The sequence below is a fragment of the Syngnathus typhle genome, linkage group LG2, assembly GCF_033458585.1.
Source record: "Syngnathus typhle isolate RoL2023-S1 ecotype Sweden linkage group LG2, RoL_Styp_1.0, whole genome shotgun sequence".
In the NCBI taxonomy this organism is placed as follows: domain Eukaryota; kingdom Metazoa; phylum Chordata; class Actinopteri; order Syngnathiformes; family Syngnathidae; genus Syngnathus; species Syngnathus typhle.
This window is the reverse complement of record NC_083739.1, coordinates 24,565,825-24,587,814: the sequence shown is the minus strand read 5'-3', so window position 1 is coordinate 24,587,814 and position 21,990 is coordinate 24,565,825. Positions and strand designations below refer to the sequence as shown.

The following is a 21,990-nucleotide window of genomic DNA, read 5'->3' as shown; positions in this document are numbered from 1 at the left end:
ATAAAAATGGGACCCATTGCCTCCCTGCGTGTGTGACGATCATTGGGACTTGAAAAAAAATTTTTTTTAAAGAAAATTCATAAAAATTGGGTGCATATTATACATGGGTACAGGCTTTTTTCCAGCATCAAAGTGCCATTTTTAGGGTGCGTATTATACATGGGGGCGCATTATACACGGAAAAAAACGGTACTTATTTTACAGTAAATTTTCAGAATTCAAGTTGTTAAAAGGAAGATTATAAAAACAAACCGTTGGAAACAAAGTAGAAAATGTGTTAAGACCAGAGTGGAATGCCTCAGGAATGGAAGCTCGGCATACCCTCCGGTTCCCTTTCTTTAAAGAGGGGAACCACCATCCCAGTCTGCCAATCCAAAGGCACCGTCCCCGATGTCCACGCAATGTTGTAGGGAGTGTCAGCCAGGACAGCCCCACAACACCCAGAACCTTTAAAAACTCATCCCTGGGGCCTTGCCTCCGAGGAGTTTTTTAACTGCCTCAGTGACTTTGACCCCAGAGATTGGAGTGTCCACCTCAGAGTCTCAAGGCCCTGCTTCCACAATGGAAGGCGTGTCGGTGGAATTGAGGAGGTCTTCGAAGTATTCTCCCCACCGACTCACGACGTCTCGAGTCGAGGTCAGCAGCACGCCATCTCCATTGTCATTTTCCATGGCCTCGCCAAACTCCTCCTATGCCCGAGTTTTTGCCTCACCAATCGCCGAAGGCGCGTTCCACTTGGCCATCCGGTACCCGTCGGCTGCCTCCAGAGTCCCACAGGCCAAAACGGCCCAATAGGACTCCTTCAGCTTGATGGCATCCCTTACCGGCGGTGTCCACCAGCGGGTTCGGGGATTGCCTCCACGACAACCACCGACCACCTTACGGCCACAGCCCCGGCCGGCTGCCTCAACAATGGAGGCACGGAACATGGTCCACTCGGACTCAATGTTCCCCGCCTCCTCCGGGACATGGGAAAAGCTCCGCCGGAGGTGGGAGTTGAAGCTCTTTCTTATTCTGCCAGTTGTTCCCAGCAGACCCTCACTGTACGTTTGGGTCTGCCAGGTCGGACCGGCATCTTCCCCTACCATCGGAGCCAATTCACCACCAGGTGGTGATCAGTTGACAGCTCCGCCCCTCTCTTCACCCGAGTGTCCAAAACATGCGGCCGCAGATGCGATGACACGACTACAAAGTCGATCATCGAATTGTGGCCTAGGGTGTCCTGGTGCCAAGTGCACACATGGACACCCTTATGTTTGAACACGGTGTTCTTTATTGACAATCCATATCCGAGCACAGAAGTCCAATAATAGAACACCGCTCGGGTTCGGATCAGGGGGGCCATTCCTCCCAATCATTCCCTTCCAAGTCTCACTGTCATTGCCCACGTCCTCGGACAGCCACCCGGCCCTCGACTTCCATCCATGGAGGTGAAAGACAGCTCGGTAGAGTAGGACCGGGCGTGCGTAAAAGCATTGTCCGAGCCCCATCCACCGTCCCTGGACGAGTCGATCTTTGTCCTTTATGTAAACAACCGCCGCGCTGCTGACGCGACGTCGCGCATCACTCGACGGAGCTCTCTTTCACTTCCGGGGATTAAAGTCGGGCGCCGGCGCTCGGCCGGGTGGCTGTCCAGGGACGTTGGATGGGGCTCGGTCATGGCTTTTACGCACGCCCGGTCCTTTTCTATGGACCTCTCTTCCACTTCCGTGGCTGGAAGTCCACGCCGCCACACGCCTGTAAGTTTGTATTGTTAAATAAAGAGCCGTTTAGCAAACCCACGTCTTTCCTTGAACTTTAACGCTACAATATAGTTATATAGTAGATCTGTGGAATAACGACGAGGCAGTGCAACTCTGCTTGTTTACGTAAAGGACAAAGATTGACTCGACGAGCTGCTGCTGACGCGACGTTGCACTGCTGTCGTCACTTGAAATTCAAATTACAGTAATCCCTTGCTACATTGCGGTTCGTTTATCGCGGTTTCATTTTTTGAAAAAAAAAAAACATATATAAGTCGCTCCTGAGTATAAGTCGCCCCCCCACCCTAACTATGAAAAAAAAATGCGACATATTGTCCGAAAATTACGGTACACTGCGGGCCAGAGTTTGACACCCCTGCGTTAGCTGAAGCAATATCCCAGTGTTTCAGAGGGCTTCATTTTGCCCATCACTATTTTCCATGTCTGTCTAATTGGGTTATTGTGTCCACCTGTTCTCCTCAGCCTGGCAGGCCCCTTGTGTCTTCCAACCACATCCTTTAGCTACTTGTGCCTTCCAAATAACATACATTTGTCCAGTTGTTGTTTCTTGTAGGGTTGAGTGTTGTTTCCCAGTGTTTCTTAGAGTTTGGATTTTTTTGGGTCTCGATTTTGTATTTTGATCTCACCCTAGGAACTATAGTTTATGGATATAAATTTTATTCAGTCAGCCCTCTCCTCCTCCCTTGATTCACCTTCCGTTCTGGATTTGGATCCTCAAGCCTGCCACAACCCTAACATAACCATGGCGACAATTCTCAGACACCACCCATAATCCTGATTGTAACTGTAGCTCTGCCTGATTCCTCCGTTTGTTTGTGTGTGTATGTGTGTGTGTTTAGAAGTTTGTGTCGACTACTCTGCGCCCCACCATGACAAGCCATCCCGAGCTGCTCAATTGGGAAGGATGTGCTTCGTTTGTGGCTGACTTCCTGTCTCTGAATCCCTTGGAGCCACCTGGAGAGCTTGTGAGTGATGTACTGAATGAGCTATTAACAACTCATGAATGTACACACCACACGGACATAAAGGTGGTAGATCTGTTTAAGGAGTCTTTGCTTGGCATAAAACAACTGACGGTCTGTGATGAGCTTGTAACAAGAACAATGGTAGCGGAGAAAAGTTTGGCGCTCATAAATGTCAGCAGGAGGACATTCTCTCCCATTCAGTGCTATCCACTCTATGGCGATCTTCCTGGACGTGTCCCATCGTAATTTAGTTATGTGTTCTCGCTGCATTATTCCAAATGTGCACGCTAGATTGTGAGCGGAATCAAGCAACAAAGAACGTCGTCATGGAGGGCGACATCATCTTTGCGCTGAAACCGCGTCATTGCTATAAAAACGATGCGGTGATTGGGCAGAACAAAGAAGAACTATGTGACATTAGCATTAATGGTTCAGCGATAAAACAAAATAACTCCACTAATATAGTCGAATTGCTAAAGAACAGCAGGATTTTTTGTGTGGAAACTTTATACGAACAAGGTATCTTTATAATATTTCACAATATTTAAAAGATTGTATTTCCCGGATCTCTGAACAAAACATCACGATATAAATGCTATCATATAGTCTAAAATAATCATACATGGAAACGGGGATAAGTTGCATGTTCATTTTGTACATTTTCACTAAAATTGCATGAAAATTCAAACCATTTTTGATGGAAAACCAACTATTGCTGTTATTGAAGATCTAGTGAGAATCATCGGTCCTCTCAAAGCTGCTACCATTGCTCTATGCTAAGAAAACAAAAGTGACTCCCCTCTTTATGTTCACATTTGCACTTTAATCACAATCAGCTTTATTGGCCAAGTTTGTGCATGCCAAACAAGGAATTTGACTTCGATTGATCTCAGCCTCTGTACAACATTTAAGTGACTAACAACATTCAGGTGACTAACAACATTTAAGTAGCAAGAACAGGACATTATTGCCCAGTGATGTCTCAGAGACTCTATGAGTGGTGTGAGTTCATCAATGCGACAGCCTTGGGAAAGAAGCGGCGGCTGTGTCTGCTGGTTTTGGCGTACAGAGCTCTGTAACGCCGTCCGGAGGGGAATAGTTTGAACAGACTGTGACCTGGGGGAGAAGGGTCTGTAGAGATGTTACTTGCACGTTTCCTGGTCCTGGACAGGTAGAAGTCTTGGATAGATGGGAGGTTGGTCCTGATTATCTTTTCCGCAGTCCTGATTGTCCGTTACAGTCTGTGCTTGTCTTGTTTGGTGGCCGATCCAAATCAGACAGTGATGGAGGTGCAGAGGATAGACTGCATGATGGCAGTGTAGAAGGTCTTCAGCAGCTCCTGCGGTGGGTTGAACTTCCTGAGCTGTCTCAGAAAGTACAGCCTCTGCTGGGCCTTCTTCCGGACAGAGTATATGTGGCCAGTGTATTTCAAAGTCAAAGTCAAAGTCAGCTTTATTGTCAACTTCTTCACATGCCGAGACACACAAAGAGATCGAAATTACGTTGTCTCTATCCCACGGTGACAAGACATAGTACACGATAGACATACACGTAAACGACGCAATATAAAAAACAAGAAGGCACAAACAATAAATAATAAGAGTAATAATAAATAATAAATAAACAGATAACACAACAAATAAGAGCCAGTGTGCATACAGACAGTAAAAGTACAGGACGCTACGCAGAACGGGGACGCGAGTTCAGGATCCTAACAGCCTGGAGTATGAAGCTGTTTGAGAGTCTGGTGGTGCGGGAGCACAGGCTTCTGTACCTCTTCCCAGAGGTCAGAAGCTCGAACAAAGAGTGAGCGGGGTGACTCACATCACTCACAATCGTGGTCGCCTTGCGGGTGAGATGGGAGGTGTAAATGTCCTTCAAGGAGGGGAGCAAAGCACCTCACCATGCGCTGCAGGGCCTTCAAGTTGTAGTCAGTGCAGCCGCCACCCCAAACAGCAATACAGCTGGAGAGGACGCTCTCAATGGTCCCGAGAGATTGTGGATCCCAGGAACTTGAAGGTGTCTGTGGAGGGAATAGCATGATTGAGGATAGTGAGGGGTGGAAGTGGTGAAGGGTCTTTCCTGAAGTCCACTGTCATCTCCACGGTCTTGAGCAGGTTCAGCTCCAGGTGTTTTTTGATGCACCAGTGGACCGTCCCGGATCAGTCCGATGAGAGTCCGTGTACTTCAGGAGCTTCACAGAAGAGTCGCCTGAGGAGCAATTGTTGGTGTAGAGAGAGAAGAGCAGTGGGGAGAGGGTGTAGAGAGAGAAGAGCAGTGGGGAGAGGACGCACCCCTGGGGGGCGCCAGTGCTGGTCCGGGTGTCGGATGTGATGGTCCCCAGCCTCACATGCTGTCTCCTGTTGGTCAGGAAGCTGGTGATCCATTGACAGGTGGAGGCAGGCACCGCGAGCTGGATGAGCTTCAGCTTGGAGGATGCCAGGAGCGATGATGTTGAACGCCGAGCTGAAGTCCACACACAGGACCCTGGCGTACGTCCCTGGGGTGTCCAGGTGGTGCAGTCCCATGTTGACCGCATCATCCACCGACCTGTTTGCCCGGTAGGCAAACTGCAGGGGGTCGAGGAGGGGGCCCGTGATGTCCTTCTGGTGGTTCATTACTAACCTCTCTGTCAGGAAGCAAAGGCAGGGCAACCAAGTGCAGCACGATCCTTTATTGCCAAAGGGGAAATGGAACGCTGGACCGGTCGGGCTGGCGTGGAGGAGCAAGTTGTCAGGACAGGCGGCGAGCAGAAGCGTGGTCGAAGGGCGAGCAAGTTGTCAGGACAGGCGGCGAGCAGAAGCGTGGTCGAAGGGCGAGCAAGTTGTCAGGACAGGCGGCGAGCAGAAGCGTGGTCGAAGGACGAGCAAGTTGTCAGGACAGGCGGCGAGCAGAAGCGTGGTCGAAGGGCGAGCAAGTTGTCAGGACAGGCGGCAATCAGAAGCGTGGTCGAAGATCACGGAAGCAGGTGGCTACAAAGATCGGTCCGGGGAAAAAGGCAGGAGTATCACGGGCAGGGTAAGCAGACGAACTGACAGCCACTGGCAGAACACAGAGAGGTTAAGTAGGGGACCTAACGAGCTGTAGCAGGTGCTGGCAATTCCCTGAGTAGGGCTTGGCTGGAAGTCAGGTGACGCGGAGGCGTGACAGTACCCCCCCTCCAAGGGACGGCTCCCGACGTCCCAAAAAACAGAACCCCGAGCCAGAGTAGGAGCCCTTGACCCCAAGACGCGCGTCAATTAATAATCCGACAAGTCCGAGTCAGAACACGTCGACCAAGCCCCATCATCAGGCGGCGTCACCGCCCAGTCCTCCTCTCCAGCCGTGGCATCGGGAGATTCCGACCAGGGGGCCGGCACGGGAACCGAACGGGTCCCTACCGGACTACTTTGAGCAGGGAGCCGGTCAGACCATAACTCCCCGCCTCGTTCGCAACGGCAGCCGAGTAAGGGCCCGGGCCATACGCCGCGCCTGACGACGAGACTGGACCCGCGGCCGCTGCCCCCGGGCTGGTGAAGCGGAGGGCCGAGAGGCAAGGGCACGGGCTGGAGTCGGATAGCGGGTCCGGGGCAGGGACTCGCGACAGGTCGTAGGGGGCAAGGAAACCGTCCCCAAACGGATCCCTGCTTGGCAGTTGCCCTTAGGTCTCTTCTGGCAAGAGGCCACCCAGCGACCCTCACCCCCGCAGTACAGGCAAAGCCTGTCTCTGAGGCGCTCCTTACGCCTCTTTGCCGAGAGAGAGGTGCGTCCTATCTCCATCGGCTCCGGCCAGCCGGGCTGGGTGGGAGGAGTAGTACAAGTGTGCTGACTTACTTGGACAGGGTCCCTGGCTGACGACCGGTCAGGCAGGAAAACCGGCGCTCTCCCTGACACCCGAGGTGTCGGGCTGATGTCACGACGACGGGGGGGCAGAGTCACCTTCCTCTCCTCGCGTCGCCTTGACTGGATCCGCCCGTCCACCCGTGCTGCCAGGTCCATGGCCTCTTCCAGGGTCTGAGGGCGCTCGTACGACACCATCTCGTCCTTGATGTACTCTGCGAGTCCGTGGAGGAAGGTGCCGACGAGAGCCGGGGTGTTCCAGCCGCTACGACGCGCCACCGTCTGGAACCGGATGGCACACTGGGCGACAGATCTGCTGTCTTGGCGCAGCGTGATGAGCTCCGTGGAGGCGTCCTCCGAGGCGGAGCCCAAGTCAAACACGCGCAAGATCTCTGCTGCGAAGGCGTCGAATGACGAACAGGCGGGTCCCTGCCGCTCATATTCGGCCGTTCCCCACAGCCACGCCTCGCCCGTCAGGTGAGTAAGCACGAAACCCACCTTGGCTGGTTCCGTGGCAAACGTGACGGGCTGGAGGTCAAACAAGACACGGCAGTTAGTCAGAAAAGCCCGGACATACTTGGGGTCACCGTCGAAACTCGCGAGGTTACTGAGTCTGGGCTCCGGGACATCCACGAGCTGCCCGGGCGCCGGGGCAGGACGGGGCGTGGACATAACGGTGGGCTGATCGGCGGGGCTGAGTGGCACGGTCGTGGACAGGGCTTGTGCAGATTGGTCTGCAGCAGCCAGAGGTACCAAGTGTTTGAGGTCCCTGAGAGCTTCTACCAGTTCCTGGTGGAGCTGATGGTGCTGCTGGAGCTGCTGCTGCTGCTGGAGCTGCTGTTGCTGCTGCTGGAGCTTCTGTTGCTGCTGCTGGACGATCCTCGTTAAAGCCGCCATCTCCTCTGTGGTCTTGCTAAGTCCCCACTCCGTGGTGGCCAGGCGGTCCAGGTCTGAGGGATTGTGCGCTGGTTGCATTTTTGGTCAGTTCGTTCTGTCAGGAAGCAAAGGCAGGGCAACCAAGTGCAGCACGATCCTTTATTGCCAAAGGGGAAATGGAACGCTGGACCTGCGGTCGGGCTGGCGTGGCAGAGCACAGCGCGTAGGAGTAGTCGGAGGCAGGCAGGCAGGCAGTCGAAGGACGAGCAAGTTGTCAGGACAGGCGGCGAGCAGAAGCGTGGTCGAAGGGCGAGCAAGTTGTCAGGACAGGCGGCGAGCAGAAGCGTGGTCGAAGGGCGAGTAAGTTGTCAGGACAGGCGGCGAGCAGAAGCGTGGTCGAAGGGCGAGCAAGTTGTCAGGACAGGCGGCGAGCAGAAGCGTGGTCGAAGGGCGAGCAAATTGTCAGGACTGGCGGCGATCAGAAGCGTAGTCGAAGATCACGGAAGCAGGTGGCTACAAAGATCGGTCCGGAGAAAAGAGGCAGGAGTATCACGGGCAGGGTAAGCAGACAAACTGACAGCCGCTGGCAGAACACAGAGAGGTTAAGTAGGGGACCTAACAAGCTGTAGCAGGTGCTGGCAATTCCCTGAGTAGGGCTTGGCTGGATGTTATACCGATGCCTAGTATAACACAAAATGTAGGTAGTAGATTTGCCGAAATGCAGGAGAGAATAGAACAAGCAGCTTTCTCTTGAAACACTGTGCTGAAACATGCCGTTACTTCCTGATTCTAGTCACGTGACCTACTCTGTCTTGACGCTGATCACAGACTTGAAAGACGAGAAAGATATGACAGCCACATCAAGCGTAAATGTTGAAATACTCGCCATCAGTGAATGGCTTTCCGTTCCTCACAATTGTTAATGCGCCAGCAAAACTAGCTGGATTAAAGTCACATTGTCTGGTCTATACACGGAGTTGCTGTTGACTAGCTTGGACCTTCCTCTGGAGCTCTTCACATGCTTTCTTTCTGCTGTCCCCAGCTGGGTCTTTGGTTGCAAATGTCACATGTCGTGTCTCAAAGTGGCGCTTAATATTGGAGTGTTTCATTGATGCAATATTGTCATTGCATATGAGGCACGTAGCTCATTTCTGCCCTCGCTCGTGACCCCAACATATTTGAATGCCTCCACTTGGGGCAGGCTCTCATCCCCGACCCGGAGAGGGCATTCCACCTGTTTCCGATAGAGGACCGTGGTCTCAGATTTGGAGGTGCTGACTTTCAGCCCAACCGCTTCACACTTGGCTGTGAACCGCTCCAGTGAGATCTAGAGATCACGGCTTGAAGAAGCCAACAGCACCACATTGTCTGCAAAAAGCAGTGATGCGATGCTGTGGTCACCAAACCGGACACCCTCAACGCCTTGGCTGCGCCTAGAAATTCTGTCCATAAAAGTTATGAACAGAATGGGTGACAACGGAAAATGAATCCGTCTTATAGCCGGGAATGCGGACCAAACTCTGGCATCGGTGATACAGGGACCGAAATGGTTCGGCACCACGTACTCCCAAAGCACCTTCCACAGAACTCCCCGAGGCACATGATCGAACGCATTCTCCAGGTCCACAAAACACATGCAGACTGGTTGAGCGAACTCGAGGAGCCTGCCGAAGGTATAGAGCTGGTCGACTGTTCCACGGGTGGACGAAAACCACATTGCTCCTCCTGTATCTGAGATTCGACCTCCTGACGGGAGGTTCCCCCTCCTGAGACGCCGGATCGTGAACCAGAATTTCCTCGAAGCCGTCCGGAGGTCATTCTCCATGGCCTCGCGAACTCCTTCCACACCCGGGTTTTTGCCTCAGCAACTGCCGAAGCCGTGTTCCACTTGTTCAGCTGCCTCTGGAGTCCCACAGGCCAAAACGGCCCGATAAGTCTCCTTCTGCTTGACGGCATCTCTTATCGCCGGTGTCCACCAGCGGATTCGGGGGTGGCTGCCACGACAGGCACCGACCACCTTACGGCCACAGCTCCAGTCACCCGCCTCAGCAATGGAACACGGAACATGGTTCACTCAAACTCAATGTCCCCCGCCTCCCCCGAGATGTGGGAAAAGCTCTGCCAGAGGTGGGAGTTGAAGCTCTTTCTGACAGTCATCATTTTGCCAGACATTTCCGGCAGACCCTCACAGTATGTTTGGGTCTGCCAGGTCGGACCGGCGTCTTCCCTCACCATCGCAGCCAACCCACCACCAGGTGGTGATCAATTGACAGCTCCCCCCCCCACTGCTCTCCACCCGAGTGTCCAAAACATGAAGCTGAAAATCCGATGATACGTCTACAAAGTCGATCATCGAACTGCGGCCTTGGGTGTCCGAGTGTCAGGTGCACACGTGGAGACCCTTATGCTTGAACATGGTGTTCATTATGGACAATCCATGTCGAGCACAGAAGTCCAGTAATAGAGCACCACTCAGGTTCTGATCGGGGGTGGGGGTGAGGGGGTTGGCGTACTTCCCATTCATGCCTTTCCAGGTCTCACTGTCATTGCCCACGTGAGCATTGAAGTCACCCAGCAGAATGATGAGTCCCCAGAAGGAGCGCTTTCCAGTACTTCTTCCAAACACTCCAAAAAGGGTGGGAACTCTGAGCTGCCATTTGGTGCATAGATACAAACAACAAGGGTGAGACTCAGAGTAGAGCCGCTGCCCCTCCACGTTGAGAGGAGCCAGATGAGGTGGCTCGGGCATCTCACCAGGATGCTTCCTGGATGCTTCCCTGGGGAGGTGTTCCGGGAATGCCCCACCGGCAGGACGACCCAGGACGCGCTGGCCTGGGAACACCTTGGTGTTAGAGTGGTGCTCACTCTAACTTATTTTGCAAGAACCACTCGGAGACAAGTTAGTCGTTTTAGACACCTGCAGGCGGAGAGTTCACTCGTCGCTGTGCTTACAGCGATGGTCGAATGAAGTCTGACTCTCGCTTCCCACAAGAGCATCTTTATTAAGAGAAAAAGGGTGGGGGTGATAGTAGACTGAATAGACAAGTTAAAAAGCCCTTGACCTCTAGATTAGCAGAGCAGGGGATGTTTTACGACATTGTGTAGGATGGAACAAGCTAGGTTATTTATTACTGGTTACATACATTCCAACATAATCATAGATCAAGATAGTTTGGAAAACCCTGACATATCCCTCCTGTTTTATCATATGATTATGTGAACCCGATCAACCAAACACAAGGAAGAAAATATAAAGAAGAACAGTAAAAATAATAAAACCAATAACAAAAAAAGATCAATAAAAAACTGAGACGACAGCGGACGGGCTGGGGAACGTGTAGGGTGAAACATGACAAAAACAACCAATGATAGCAATAACTTCCAGCGAAGAAGAGGTTTTCCCTCAATACTCCAGTTCAAACTTATTGTGTGATCTAAAAACCTGCTGGCCGATGTTAAATCGCAGGAAAAGTCTCACACGGTCCCTCTGCCTTAGGCGACCAGAATGCTATCAATAAGAAAATATAAATAAAGCCACGATCCGTTCCGAATGAAGTAGGACTCGTCCAATGGTACAGCCATGTTGGCAAGAGAGCCCTTACACCTTGAAATGGCTCTCCCATCCTGGCACACAGCGGTGATGTCCAAAGCTCCCATCCAGTTCCCTCCTGGAGAGCAGTTGTCGTGAATGCATCCGTGGGTCTTGTTTTCTTGGATGAAACACGTGTAGTCCATTCCAGGTAACGTCCTGGTTTAGGCCACTTGTGGCATCTGTTGTCCTCCAACAGTCACATTGGGATTAATCCAAAATAGTTTGATCACAGATTCATTCCTGCGAGTCCAGGGCGGTAGGGGTAGCGTCACTGACTGACAAGTACGGTGTTGATATCAAACTCCTCCCATGAATGCCATACATTTCGCTTCAGTGACATTCATTGCTCTGGCCTCCAAGTGAACTTGTGTGGAGCAAGGGGAGTTTTTGGAAACACAGATAACATCCCTCCTGTGTGTGCGCTCTCACAGCGACCTTCACATACCGGTACCAAGCGTTGGTTTCGTATGGGTTTCTGGGGTCTCATGACCAGTCCTCAAAGTTCTCATCGTGTGACCATCGTTTCCCACGGTCAACATTGACACTTGGTCTGTTCAGATGTGTCCATAGACTATAGCATGCTCCAACCACAACGCAGCAGAGGATCCACCTGGCATGTGGAGCCCCGTTGCTATTAAAATGACAGGAACACCGAGACATACCCCCGCCTAGCGGAGTTGGGATCGTTGTTCGCAGACTTTGCCACCGTCCCGAAATGAGGGGTGCAGCACTCCTTGTAGCTTGCAGTGGCTACGGTGAATCCATCTGGGTCGTTCAGCGATCTTCACTGCGGTGGGGGTAGTCAGCAAGACTTGGAATGGTCCCTCCCACCATGGCTGGCCCAGTTCTTTCCTTTGATGACCCTGATGTAGACCTAGTCTCCTGGATTGATGGGGTTGTCGACCTGTGAGGAGGAAATATCAGGCGGCAGTAAATTTGCATTGGACATATCTTTCGGTTTGAGGGACCTGATCATATAATCTGCCAAGGACTGTTCTTCATCTGCCCTTTGCAACTCTTGTAGTCAATTGTAATGCCCTTTTTAACGAGGCAGATAGGAGTGTTTGAAAGAAGAGTTTGAGCACTTCCTAATGATTCCTCCTAACCAAAGACCGTTCATGACAGGGGCTTTCCCATTTATTGCCTCCTGTCTTAAAGGAGATTCCCTTATCCATGCCGTCTTCTTCCTAACACGTTTGCACCCACACAGGCTGTTGTGCACATAAACGCACACACACCGAGCGCGCACCCAAGGCTCAGACAAACGACAACAGCCTGACACAACTTTACAGAGATTACGCACGAACACAGAACACAGACAAAGGGATTCTATACATCTCTCATGTAGCTCCTTTTGATAGAACCTCCTATTGGTAACTGTATAGCGGACTGTTCTGCATATAATCCCTTACTCAACTCCCTTGCTTCTACTTTTCCATGTCGGTGCAGTCGTAAGTGATCCCTACTGCAGTCATTGTCTTGTTAACTGTCGCCTTGTGCGACTCCTATGCATGATTGTGTGAAAGTCAAAAATTTAACGTATCCAACATTCTGACCACCCAAACTCCACTGTGGTGCAACGAATTTACTATTTTATTGAGTAGGTACATTGAGCAACCTAGCTTCCTCTTGACTGAATTCACTTTAGTCCAAATGTCCTATTCTAAAATGTATCTAACTCAATTTCTACTTCTTATGCCTGATGAGCCAAAACATCAGATCTCGCTCTTGTTTCTCTCCGTTTTAGCCTATTTGTTTTGTCCAATCTGTTCAATCTCTGACCATGATGCTTCTCTCTGTAGCTCTACGCATTATTAAATTTTTATCAAATCTCCTCAGTTCTGTCAAACTCAGTGCACAATGAAGCTCCTGTCCACTTTGACTCAAGCCCCACCAAGTTTAGCCACGCCACAGCAAGGAGCGCGATTTGGCCGTCGCCCACTTCATGTCCATATGTCTTCTGCTGCAAGTTGGTGTTCTTTTGTTGTTGCTTCAGAGCCAACCCATCCATCACTCTCGACTGAGTCCATTGTTCAAATGAGTCCATTTTCAACATTGTGAGTTCCTCCACTTCTCACTGTCTTTTCTCGTCCCCGAGGATGTCGTCTTTCTTCCAGAGTGTACTTGTCCCCCTACAAGTACAACAACAGTCTTTCTTTGTCCTTGCCAAAGGTCAAAGGTGCCTCAAAGCCAGGCACCGTTTTGTAGACGTCCATGGCTGCAGGCAGAGTCTCGGGATTGAGTTTTCAGGGATCCTGGCACTGAGAGTGACAGACTGGGACATCAAACTTGTAACCAAATGTAGCTGCTGCCATCAATTCGCTAGTAACGTTTGTTTACCAAACTTCAAATTCTCCTAGTAACAGCGATCTCGTCTTTATATTGTAAGTCCTGCAACTCATCCTATTTTTTTTTTGCTACGTTCTGTCTATAGTTCCAATTTAATGTACATTGTCTTCAGTATCATTATTCAAAATTAACTCGAGGTCTGCATTCCACATCTAGCCCTGATCTATGTCTTGACCTCTCAAACGTTATTACCTGTGTCATGCTTGCTCAAAAATGTGACTTAGAATATGGTGTTGTGAATTTCCAATCTCCCTGATCAAATTGGATCCCGCTTCTTAGCTCTTCTTTCTCATGCTCCTGTTAGCCTGCAACTGTCCAAATTAATAATGTTTTCTTTTAACTGTCTTTCTGTTGAACCTCTAAATCTCTTGTTGCTAACCTATCTGCACCAGGAAGGGTCTTAAAGAAAGGACCAACAGATTACTCCCAATATCTCCTCATTATTTATGAGTTAGCCTCCCTTTCCTCACTCGGGTGCATATCTTGTCAGTTGTTAATGGAAACCAGATGTCTCGTGCCAATGAGATCATGGACCAAGGCCCAAACAATCCCGCACGAACCTGACCCGAAACATGACCCGGTCACACTTAGGCTTACTAGTGAGATGTACATTGCATGATACCAGAATAGAATTTTACCACAGTATGACACTAAATGTATTAGAAAATCCATATGTCGTAAAGGTTTGTATTATTACTATCTTCCACTATCTGTCCTATTCACTCCCTCCTTCTGAGGCTTGGCAACGCCCATGCCACACACCTTGACAAACTTTTTGGGAGAATGTGTTCTTTACTACATATGATTCCATCATTTAATTCGACTTTCTTTCCAAAACGCTTCTCAATTTCCCAGTTCACACATCTTCTGCATGTGTTACTGGTTCTCCACTTTTTTCTCTAGTTAATTATTAATCCAAAAGCTATGTTTTTCATTTTAGCATTCAATTTACTCAAAACCACTCTTTCAGCAAAGTCGCTCTACTAATTTTCCATAGTAGTCGCCAACAGCTTCAACCATTCAACCTGTATTTTCCTATCATTCAAGGCAATCATTCATCAATGCTCATTTGCATCTCACACACAGTCTCCAAAAAGGAGTCTTTCCATCACATTGGTCTCAATTCATCCAAGCTCACCACACAACATTCATATACCATTTTCAACTCAAGGTTCCTGATAGAACAATCCACCAATCCAAAAAAAACTCAACTCATAAAAACTACTGGCAAATTAATCTGAATTTTTCTTTGCTTTTAGATTTAACGAACTCAATTTCTCAGATTTAGCTCGCATATAGCAGTTTGTATAATTTTAAAACACCATCGATCAATTATTCCTATTAAATGTAGCATTGCAATGTCTTAAATTCACAATTTTTCTTCTTCCAATTCCTGAAAGCATGTTCTGTCATTTTTTTTCAAATTTCTCATGAGGGCTCGACACTTAACATGCACTAGTGTGGATAAATTTCTGCTCGCAAACACATTTTTCTCTTTTCCTCTCATTTTTATCTTTCCAAATCGTTTCTGTTCTGCGGTGCAAATTGGATGGACCACAATCTAACAAATTTCTTTACACTAAAAGTTTAGCCAATCTTCATCATTTTAACACACATGCACAGCTCTCGCGCACGTAGGGCAGGTCCCAGCACCAATGATTCGTCACAGGCTGGCCATTTCCTGTGGTCGATCATGAGCAGGTCCCTCCAACGTACACGAGGACAGTACATTCTAATTTTTCATTTATCTTCTAGAAGCAAGTTGCATTTATTTACCACTTGATTTGCAAATTTTAACTTTAGTGTACACACACAATTTGATCTCTGGTCATTTGTCATTGGGCATACAAACAGCATTTTGTTCTGCCAGAGGTGGGAGTTGAAGCTCTTTCTGACAGTCATCATTTTGCCAGACATTTCCGGCAGACCCTCACAGTATGTTTGGGTCTGCCAGGTCGGACCGGCGTCTTCCCTCACCATCGCAGCCAACCCACCACCAGGTGGTGATCAATTGACAGCTCCCCCCCCCACTGCTCTCCACCCGAGTGTCCAAAACATGAAGCTGAAAATCCGATGATACGTCTACAAAGTCGATCATCGAACTGCGGCCTTGGGTGTCCGAGTGTCAGGTGCACACGTGGAGACCCTTATGCTTGAACATGGTGTTCATTATGGACAATCCATGTCGAGCACAGAAGTCCAGTAATAGAGCACCACTCAGGTTCTGATCGGGGGTGGGGGTGAGGGGGTTGGCGTACTTCCCATTCATGCCTTTCCAGGTCTCACTGTCATTGCCCACGTGAGCATTGAAGTCACCCAGCAGAATGATGAGTCCCCAGAAGGAGCGCTTTCCAGTACTTCTTCCAAACACTCCGAAAAGGGTGGGAACTCTGAGCTGCCATTTGGTGCATAGATACAAACAACAAGGGTGAGACTCAGAGTAGAGCCGCTGCCCCTCCACGTTGAGAGGAGCCAGATGAGGTGGCTCGGGCATCTCACCAGGATGCTTCCTGGATGCTTCCCTGGGGAGGTGTTCCGGGAATGCCCCACCGGCAGGACGACCCAGGACGCGCTGGCCTGGGAACACCTTGGTGTTAGAGTGGTGCTCACTCTAACTTATTTTGCAAGAACCACTCGGAGACAAGTTAGTCGTTTTAGACACCTGCAGGCGGAGAGTTCACTCGTCGCTGTGCTTACAGCGATGGTCGAATGAAGTCTGACTCTCGCTTCCCACAAGAGCATCTTTATTAAGAGAAAAAGGGTGGGGGTGATAGTAGACTGAATAGACAAGTTAAAAAGCCCTTGACCTCTAGATTAGCAGAGCAGGGGATGTTTTACGACATTGTGTAGGATGGAACAAGCTAGGTTATTTATTACTGGTTACATACATTCCAACATAATCATAGATCAAGATAGTTTGGAAAACCCTGACATATTCCTCCTGTTTTATCATATGATTATGTGAACCCGATCAACCAAACACAAGGAAGAAAATATAAAGAAGAACAGTAAAAATAATAAAACCAATAACAAAAAAAGATCAATAAAAAACTGAGACGACAGCGGACGGGCTGGGGAACGTGTAGGGTGAAACATGACAAAAACAACCAATGATAGCAATAACTTCCAGCGAAGAAGAGGTTTTCCCTCAATACTCCAGTTCAAACTTATTGTGTGATCTAAAAACCTGCTGGCCGATGTTAAATCGCAGGAAAAGTCTCACACGGTCCCTCTGCCTTAGGCGACCAGAATGCTATCAATAAGAAAATATAAATAAAGCCACGATCCGTTCCGAATGAAGTAGGACTCGTCCAATGGTACAGCCATGTTGGCAAGAGAGCCCTTACACCTTGAAATGGCTCTCCCATCCTGGCACACAGCGGTGATGTCCAAAGCTCCCATCCAGTTCCCTCCTGGAGAGCAGTTGTCGTGAATGCATCCGTGGGTCTTGTTTTCTTGGATGAAACACGTGTAGTCCATTCCAGGTAACGTCCTGGTTTAGGCCACTTGTGGCATCTGTTGTCCTCCAACAGTCACATTGGGATTAATCCAAAATAGTTTGATCACAGATTCATTCCTGCGAGTCCAGGGCGGTAGGGGTAGCGTCACTGACTGACAGTACGGTGTTGATATCAAACTCCTCCCATGAATGCCATACATTTCGCTTCAGTGACATTCATTGCTCTGGCCTCCAAGTGAACTTGTGTGGAGCAAGGGGAGTTTTTGGAAACACAGATAACATCCCTCCTGTGTGTGCGCTCTCACAGCGACCTTCACATACCGGTACCAAGCGTTGGTTTCGTATGGGTTTCTGGGGTCTCATGACCAGTCCTCAAAGTTCTCATCGTGTGACCATCGTTTCCCACGGTCAACATTGACACTTGGTCTGTTCAGATGTGTCCATAGACTATAGCATGCTCCAACCACAACGCAGCAGAGGATCCACCTGGCATGTGGAGCCCCGTTGCTATTAAAATGACAGGAACACCGAGACATACCCCCGCCTAGCGGAGTTGGGATCGTTGTTCGCAGACTTTGCCACCGTCCCGAAATGAGGGGTGCAGCACTCCTTGTAGCTTGCAGTGGCTACGGTGAATCCATCTGGGTCGTTCAGCGATCTTCACTGCGGTGGGGGTAGTCAGCAAGACTTGGAATGGTCCCTCCCACCATGGCTGGCCCAGTTCTTTCCTTTGATGACCCTGATGTAGACCTAGTCTCCTGGATTGATGGGGTTGTCGACCTGTGAGGAGGAAATATCAGGCGGCAGTAAATTTGCATTGGACATATCTTTCGGTTTGAGGGACCTGATCATATAATCTGCCAAGGACTGTTCTTCATCTGCCCTTTGCAACTCTTGTAGTCAATTGTAATGCCCTTTTTAACGAGGCAGATAGGAGTGTTTGAAAGAAGAGTTTGAGCACTTCCTAATGATTCCTCCTAACCAAAGACCGTTCATGACAGGGGCTTTCCCATTTATTGCCTCCTGTCTTAAAGGAGATTCCCTTATCCATGCCGTCTTCTTCCTAACACGTTTGCACCCACACAGGCTGTTGTGCACATAAACGCACACACACCGAGCGCGCACCCAAGGCTCAGACAAACGACAACAGCCTGACACAACTTTACAGAGATTACGCACGAACACAGAACACAGACAAAGGGATTCTATACATCTCTCATGTAGCTCCTTTTGATAGAACCTCCTATTGGTAACTGTATAGCGGACTGTTCTGCATATAATCCCTTACTCAACTCCCTTGCTTCTACTTTTCCATGTCGGTGCAGTCGTAAGTGATCCCTACTGCAGTCATTGTCTTGTTAACTGTCGCCTTGTGCGACTCCTATGCATGATTGTGTGAAAGTCAAAAATTTAACGTATCCAACATTCTGACCACCCAAACTCCACTGTGGTGCAACGAATTTACTATTTTATTGAGTAGGTACATTGAGCAACCTAGCTTCCTCTTGACTGAATTCACTTTAGTCCAAATGTCCTATTCTAAAATGTATCTAACTCAATTTCTACTTCTTATGCCTGATGAGCCAAAACATCAGATCTCGCTCTTGTTTCTCTCCGTTTTAGCCTATTTGTTTTGTCCAATCTGTTCAATCTCTGACCATGATGCTTCTCTCTGTAGCTCTACGCATTATTAAATTTTTATCAAATCTCCTCAGTTCTGTCAAACTCAGTGCACAATGAAGCTCCTGTCCACTTTGACTCAAGCCCCACCAAGTTTAGCCACGCCACAGCAAGGAGCGCGATTTGGCCGTCGCCCACTTCATGTCCATATGTCTTCTGCTGCAAGTTGGTGTTCTTTTGTTGTTGCTTCAGAGCCAACCCATCCATCACTCTCGACTGAGTCCATTGTTCAAATGAGTCCATTTTCAACATTGTGAGTTCCTCCACTTCTCACTGTCTTTTCTCGTCCCCGAGGATGTCGTCTTTCTTCCAGAGTGTACTTGTCCCCCTACAAGTACAACAACAGTCTTTCTTTGTCCTTGCCAAAGGTCAAAGGTGCCTCAAAGCCAGGCACCGTTTTGTAGACGTCCATGGCTGCAGGCAGAGTCTCGGGATTGAGTTTTCAGGGATCCTGGCACTGAGAGTGACAGACTGGGACATCAAACTTGTAACCAAATGTAGCTGCTGCCATCAATTCGCTAGTAACGTTTGTTTACCAAACTTCAAATTCTCCTAGTAACAGCGATCTCGTCTTTATATTGTAAGTCCTGCAACTCATCCTATTTTTTTTTTTTGCTACGTTCTGTCTATAGTTCCAATTTAATGTACATTGTCTTCAGTATCATTATTCAAAATTAACTCCAGGTCTGCATTCCACATCTAGCCCTGATCTATGTCTTGACCTCTCAAACGTTATTACCTGTGTCATGCTTGCTCAAAAATGTGACTTAGAATATGGTGTTGTGAATTTCCAATCTCCCTGATCAAATTGGATCCCGCTTCTTAGCTCTTCTTTCTCATGCTCCTGTTAGCCTGCAACTGTCCAAATTAATAATGTTTTCTTTTAACTGTCTTTCTGTTGAACCTCTAAATCTCTTGTTGCTAACCTATCTGCACCAGGAAGGGTCTTAAAGAAAGGACCAACAGATTACTCCCAATATCTCCTCATTATTTATGAGTTAGCCTCCCTTTCCTCACTCGGGTGCATATCTTGTCAGTTGTTAATGGAAACCAGATGTCTCGTGCCAATGAGATCATGGACCAAGGCCCAAACAATCCCGCACGAACCTGACCCGAAACATGACCCGGTCACACTTAGGCTTACTAGTGAGATGTACATTGCATGATACCAGAATAGAATTTTACCACAGTATGACACTAAATGTATTAGAAAATCCATATGTCGTAAAGGTTTGTATTATTACTATCTTCCACTATCTGTCCTATTCACTCCCTCCTTCTGAGGCTTGGCAACGCCCATGCCACACACCTTGACAAACTTTTTGGGAGAATGTGTTCTTTACTACATATGATTCCATCATTTAATTCGACTTTCTTTCCAAAACGCTTCTCAATTTCCCAGTTCACACATCTTCTGCATGTGTTACTGGTTCTCCACTTTTTTCTCTAGTTAATTATTAATCCAAAAGCTATGTTTTTCATTTTAGCATTCAATTTACTCAAAACCACTCTTTCAGCAAAGTCGCTCTACTAATTTTCCATAGTAGTCGCCAACAGCTTCAACCATTCAACCTGTATTTTCCTATCATTCAAGGCAATCATTCATCAATGCTCATTTGCATCTCACACACAGTCTCCAAAAAGGAGTCTTTCCATCACATTGGTCTCAATTCATCCAAGCTCACCACACAACATTCATATACCATTTTCAACTCAAGGTTCCTGATAGAACAATCCACCAATCCAAAAAAAAACTCAACTCATAAAAACTACTGGCAAATTAATCTGAATTTTTCTTTGCTTTTAGATTTAACGAACTCAATTTCTCAGATTTAGCTCGCATATAGCAGTTTGTATAATTTTAAAACACCATCGATCAATTATTCCTATTAAATGTAGCATTGCAATGTCTTAAATTCACAATTTTTCCTCTTCCAATTCCTGAAAGCATGTTCTGTCATTTTTTTTCAAATTTCTCATGAGGGCTCGACACTTAACATGCACTAGTGTGGATAAATTTCTGCTCGCAAACACATTTTTCTCTTTTCCTCTCATTTTTATCTTTCCAAATCGTTTCTGTTCTGCGGTGCAAATTGGATGGACCACAATCTAACAAATTTCTTTACACTAAAAGTTTAGCCAATCTTCGTCATTTTAACACACATGCACAGCTCTCGCGCACGTAGGGCAGGTCCCAGCACCAATGATTCGTCACAGGCTGGCCATTTCCTGTGGTCGATCATGAGCTGGTCCCTCCAACGTACACGAGGACAGTACATTCTAATTTTTCATTTATCTTCTAGAAGCAAGTTGCATTTATTTACCACTTGATTTGCAAATTTTAACTTTAGTGTACACACACAATTTGATCTCTGGTCATTTGTCATTGGGCATACAAACAGCATTGTCATACTTCTTGCATGGACAGGAGCTCTAATAATCCAAAAAATGTTCCAATAATCTGACAATGACATGTTTTGCAGCCGTACCTCATAGCTCGGACAAACCAAAGGCGTATCTCATAGCTCGGACAAACCAAAGCCGTATCTCATAGCTCGGACAAACCAAAGCCGTATCAGCGCTTTAAAAAAAAAAAAAAAAAAAATATTATTATTTTTTTTTTTTTAACTTACGTGTCTCCTGGTTCGTTGCATTTCCGGGTCCCGTCAAATCACCTCTGTCAGACGAAGGCAGACCTAAGATGCTGGCCCAGCGAAGAAGTTCTCTTCCCAGGACTTTCTTTTCCAGGTCCTCCTAATGGACGCTGGCTTGTCGACAATGCAGCACGTCTTCCTCCGTCAGTCAGATGGCGGGTATGAGGGTCTCGGGTTTCGGCACCAAAATGTTAGAGTGGTGCTCACTCTAACTTATTTTGCAAGAACCACTCGGAGACAAGTTAGTCGTTTTAGACACCTGCAGGCGGAGAGTTCACTCGTCGCTGTGCTTACAGCGATGGTCGAATGAAGTCTGACTCTCGCTTCCCACAAGAGCATCTTTATTAAGAGAAAAAGGGTGGGGGTGATAGTAGACTGAATAGACAAGTTAAAATGCCCTTGACCTCTAGATTAGCAGAGCAGGGGATGTTTTACGACATTGTGTAGGATGGAACAAGCTAGGTTATTTATTACTGGTTACATACATTCCAACATAATCATAGATCAAGATAGTTTGGAAAACCCTGACACTTGGGATCCCCCGGGATGAGCTGGACGAAGTGGCTGGGGAGAGGAAAGTTTGGGAGTCCTTCTTAAAGCTGCTGCCCCCGCGACCCGACCCCGGATAAGCGGAAGAAGATGGATGGATGGATGGATACAAACAACAGTCAGGACCTGTCCCCTCATCCGAAGGCAGAGGGAGGCTACCCTCTCGTTCACCAGGGTGAACCCCAATGTGCAGGTGCCTACCTGGGGGGGAATAAGTATGCCCACACCTGCTCGGTGCCTCTCACCGTGGGCAACTCCAGAGTGGAAGAGAGTCCAGCCCTTC

At 48.3% G+C, this 21,990-nt stretch overlaps 1 protein-coding gene across 1 annotated transcript in view; it reads left to right on the top strand.

The window, feature by feature from the left end:
- Positions 1-21,990, top strand: part of ccdc135 (coiled-coil domain containing 135) — a 97,419-nt gene that overhangs the window by 9,070 nt on the left and 66,359 nt on the right. Inside the window, exon 4 of the mRNA XM_061272158.1 lies at positions 2,603-2,728. Coding sequence (XP_061128142.1) covers positions 2,603-2,728 — 126 coding nt within the window. The remainder of the gene's footprint in view (positions 1-2,602; positions 2,729-21,990) is intronic.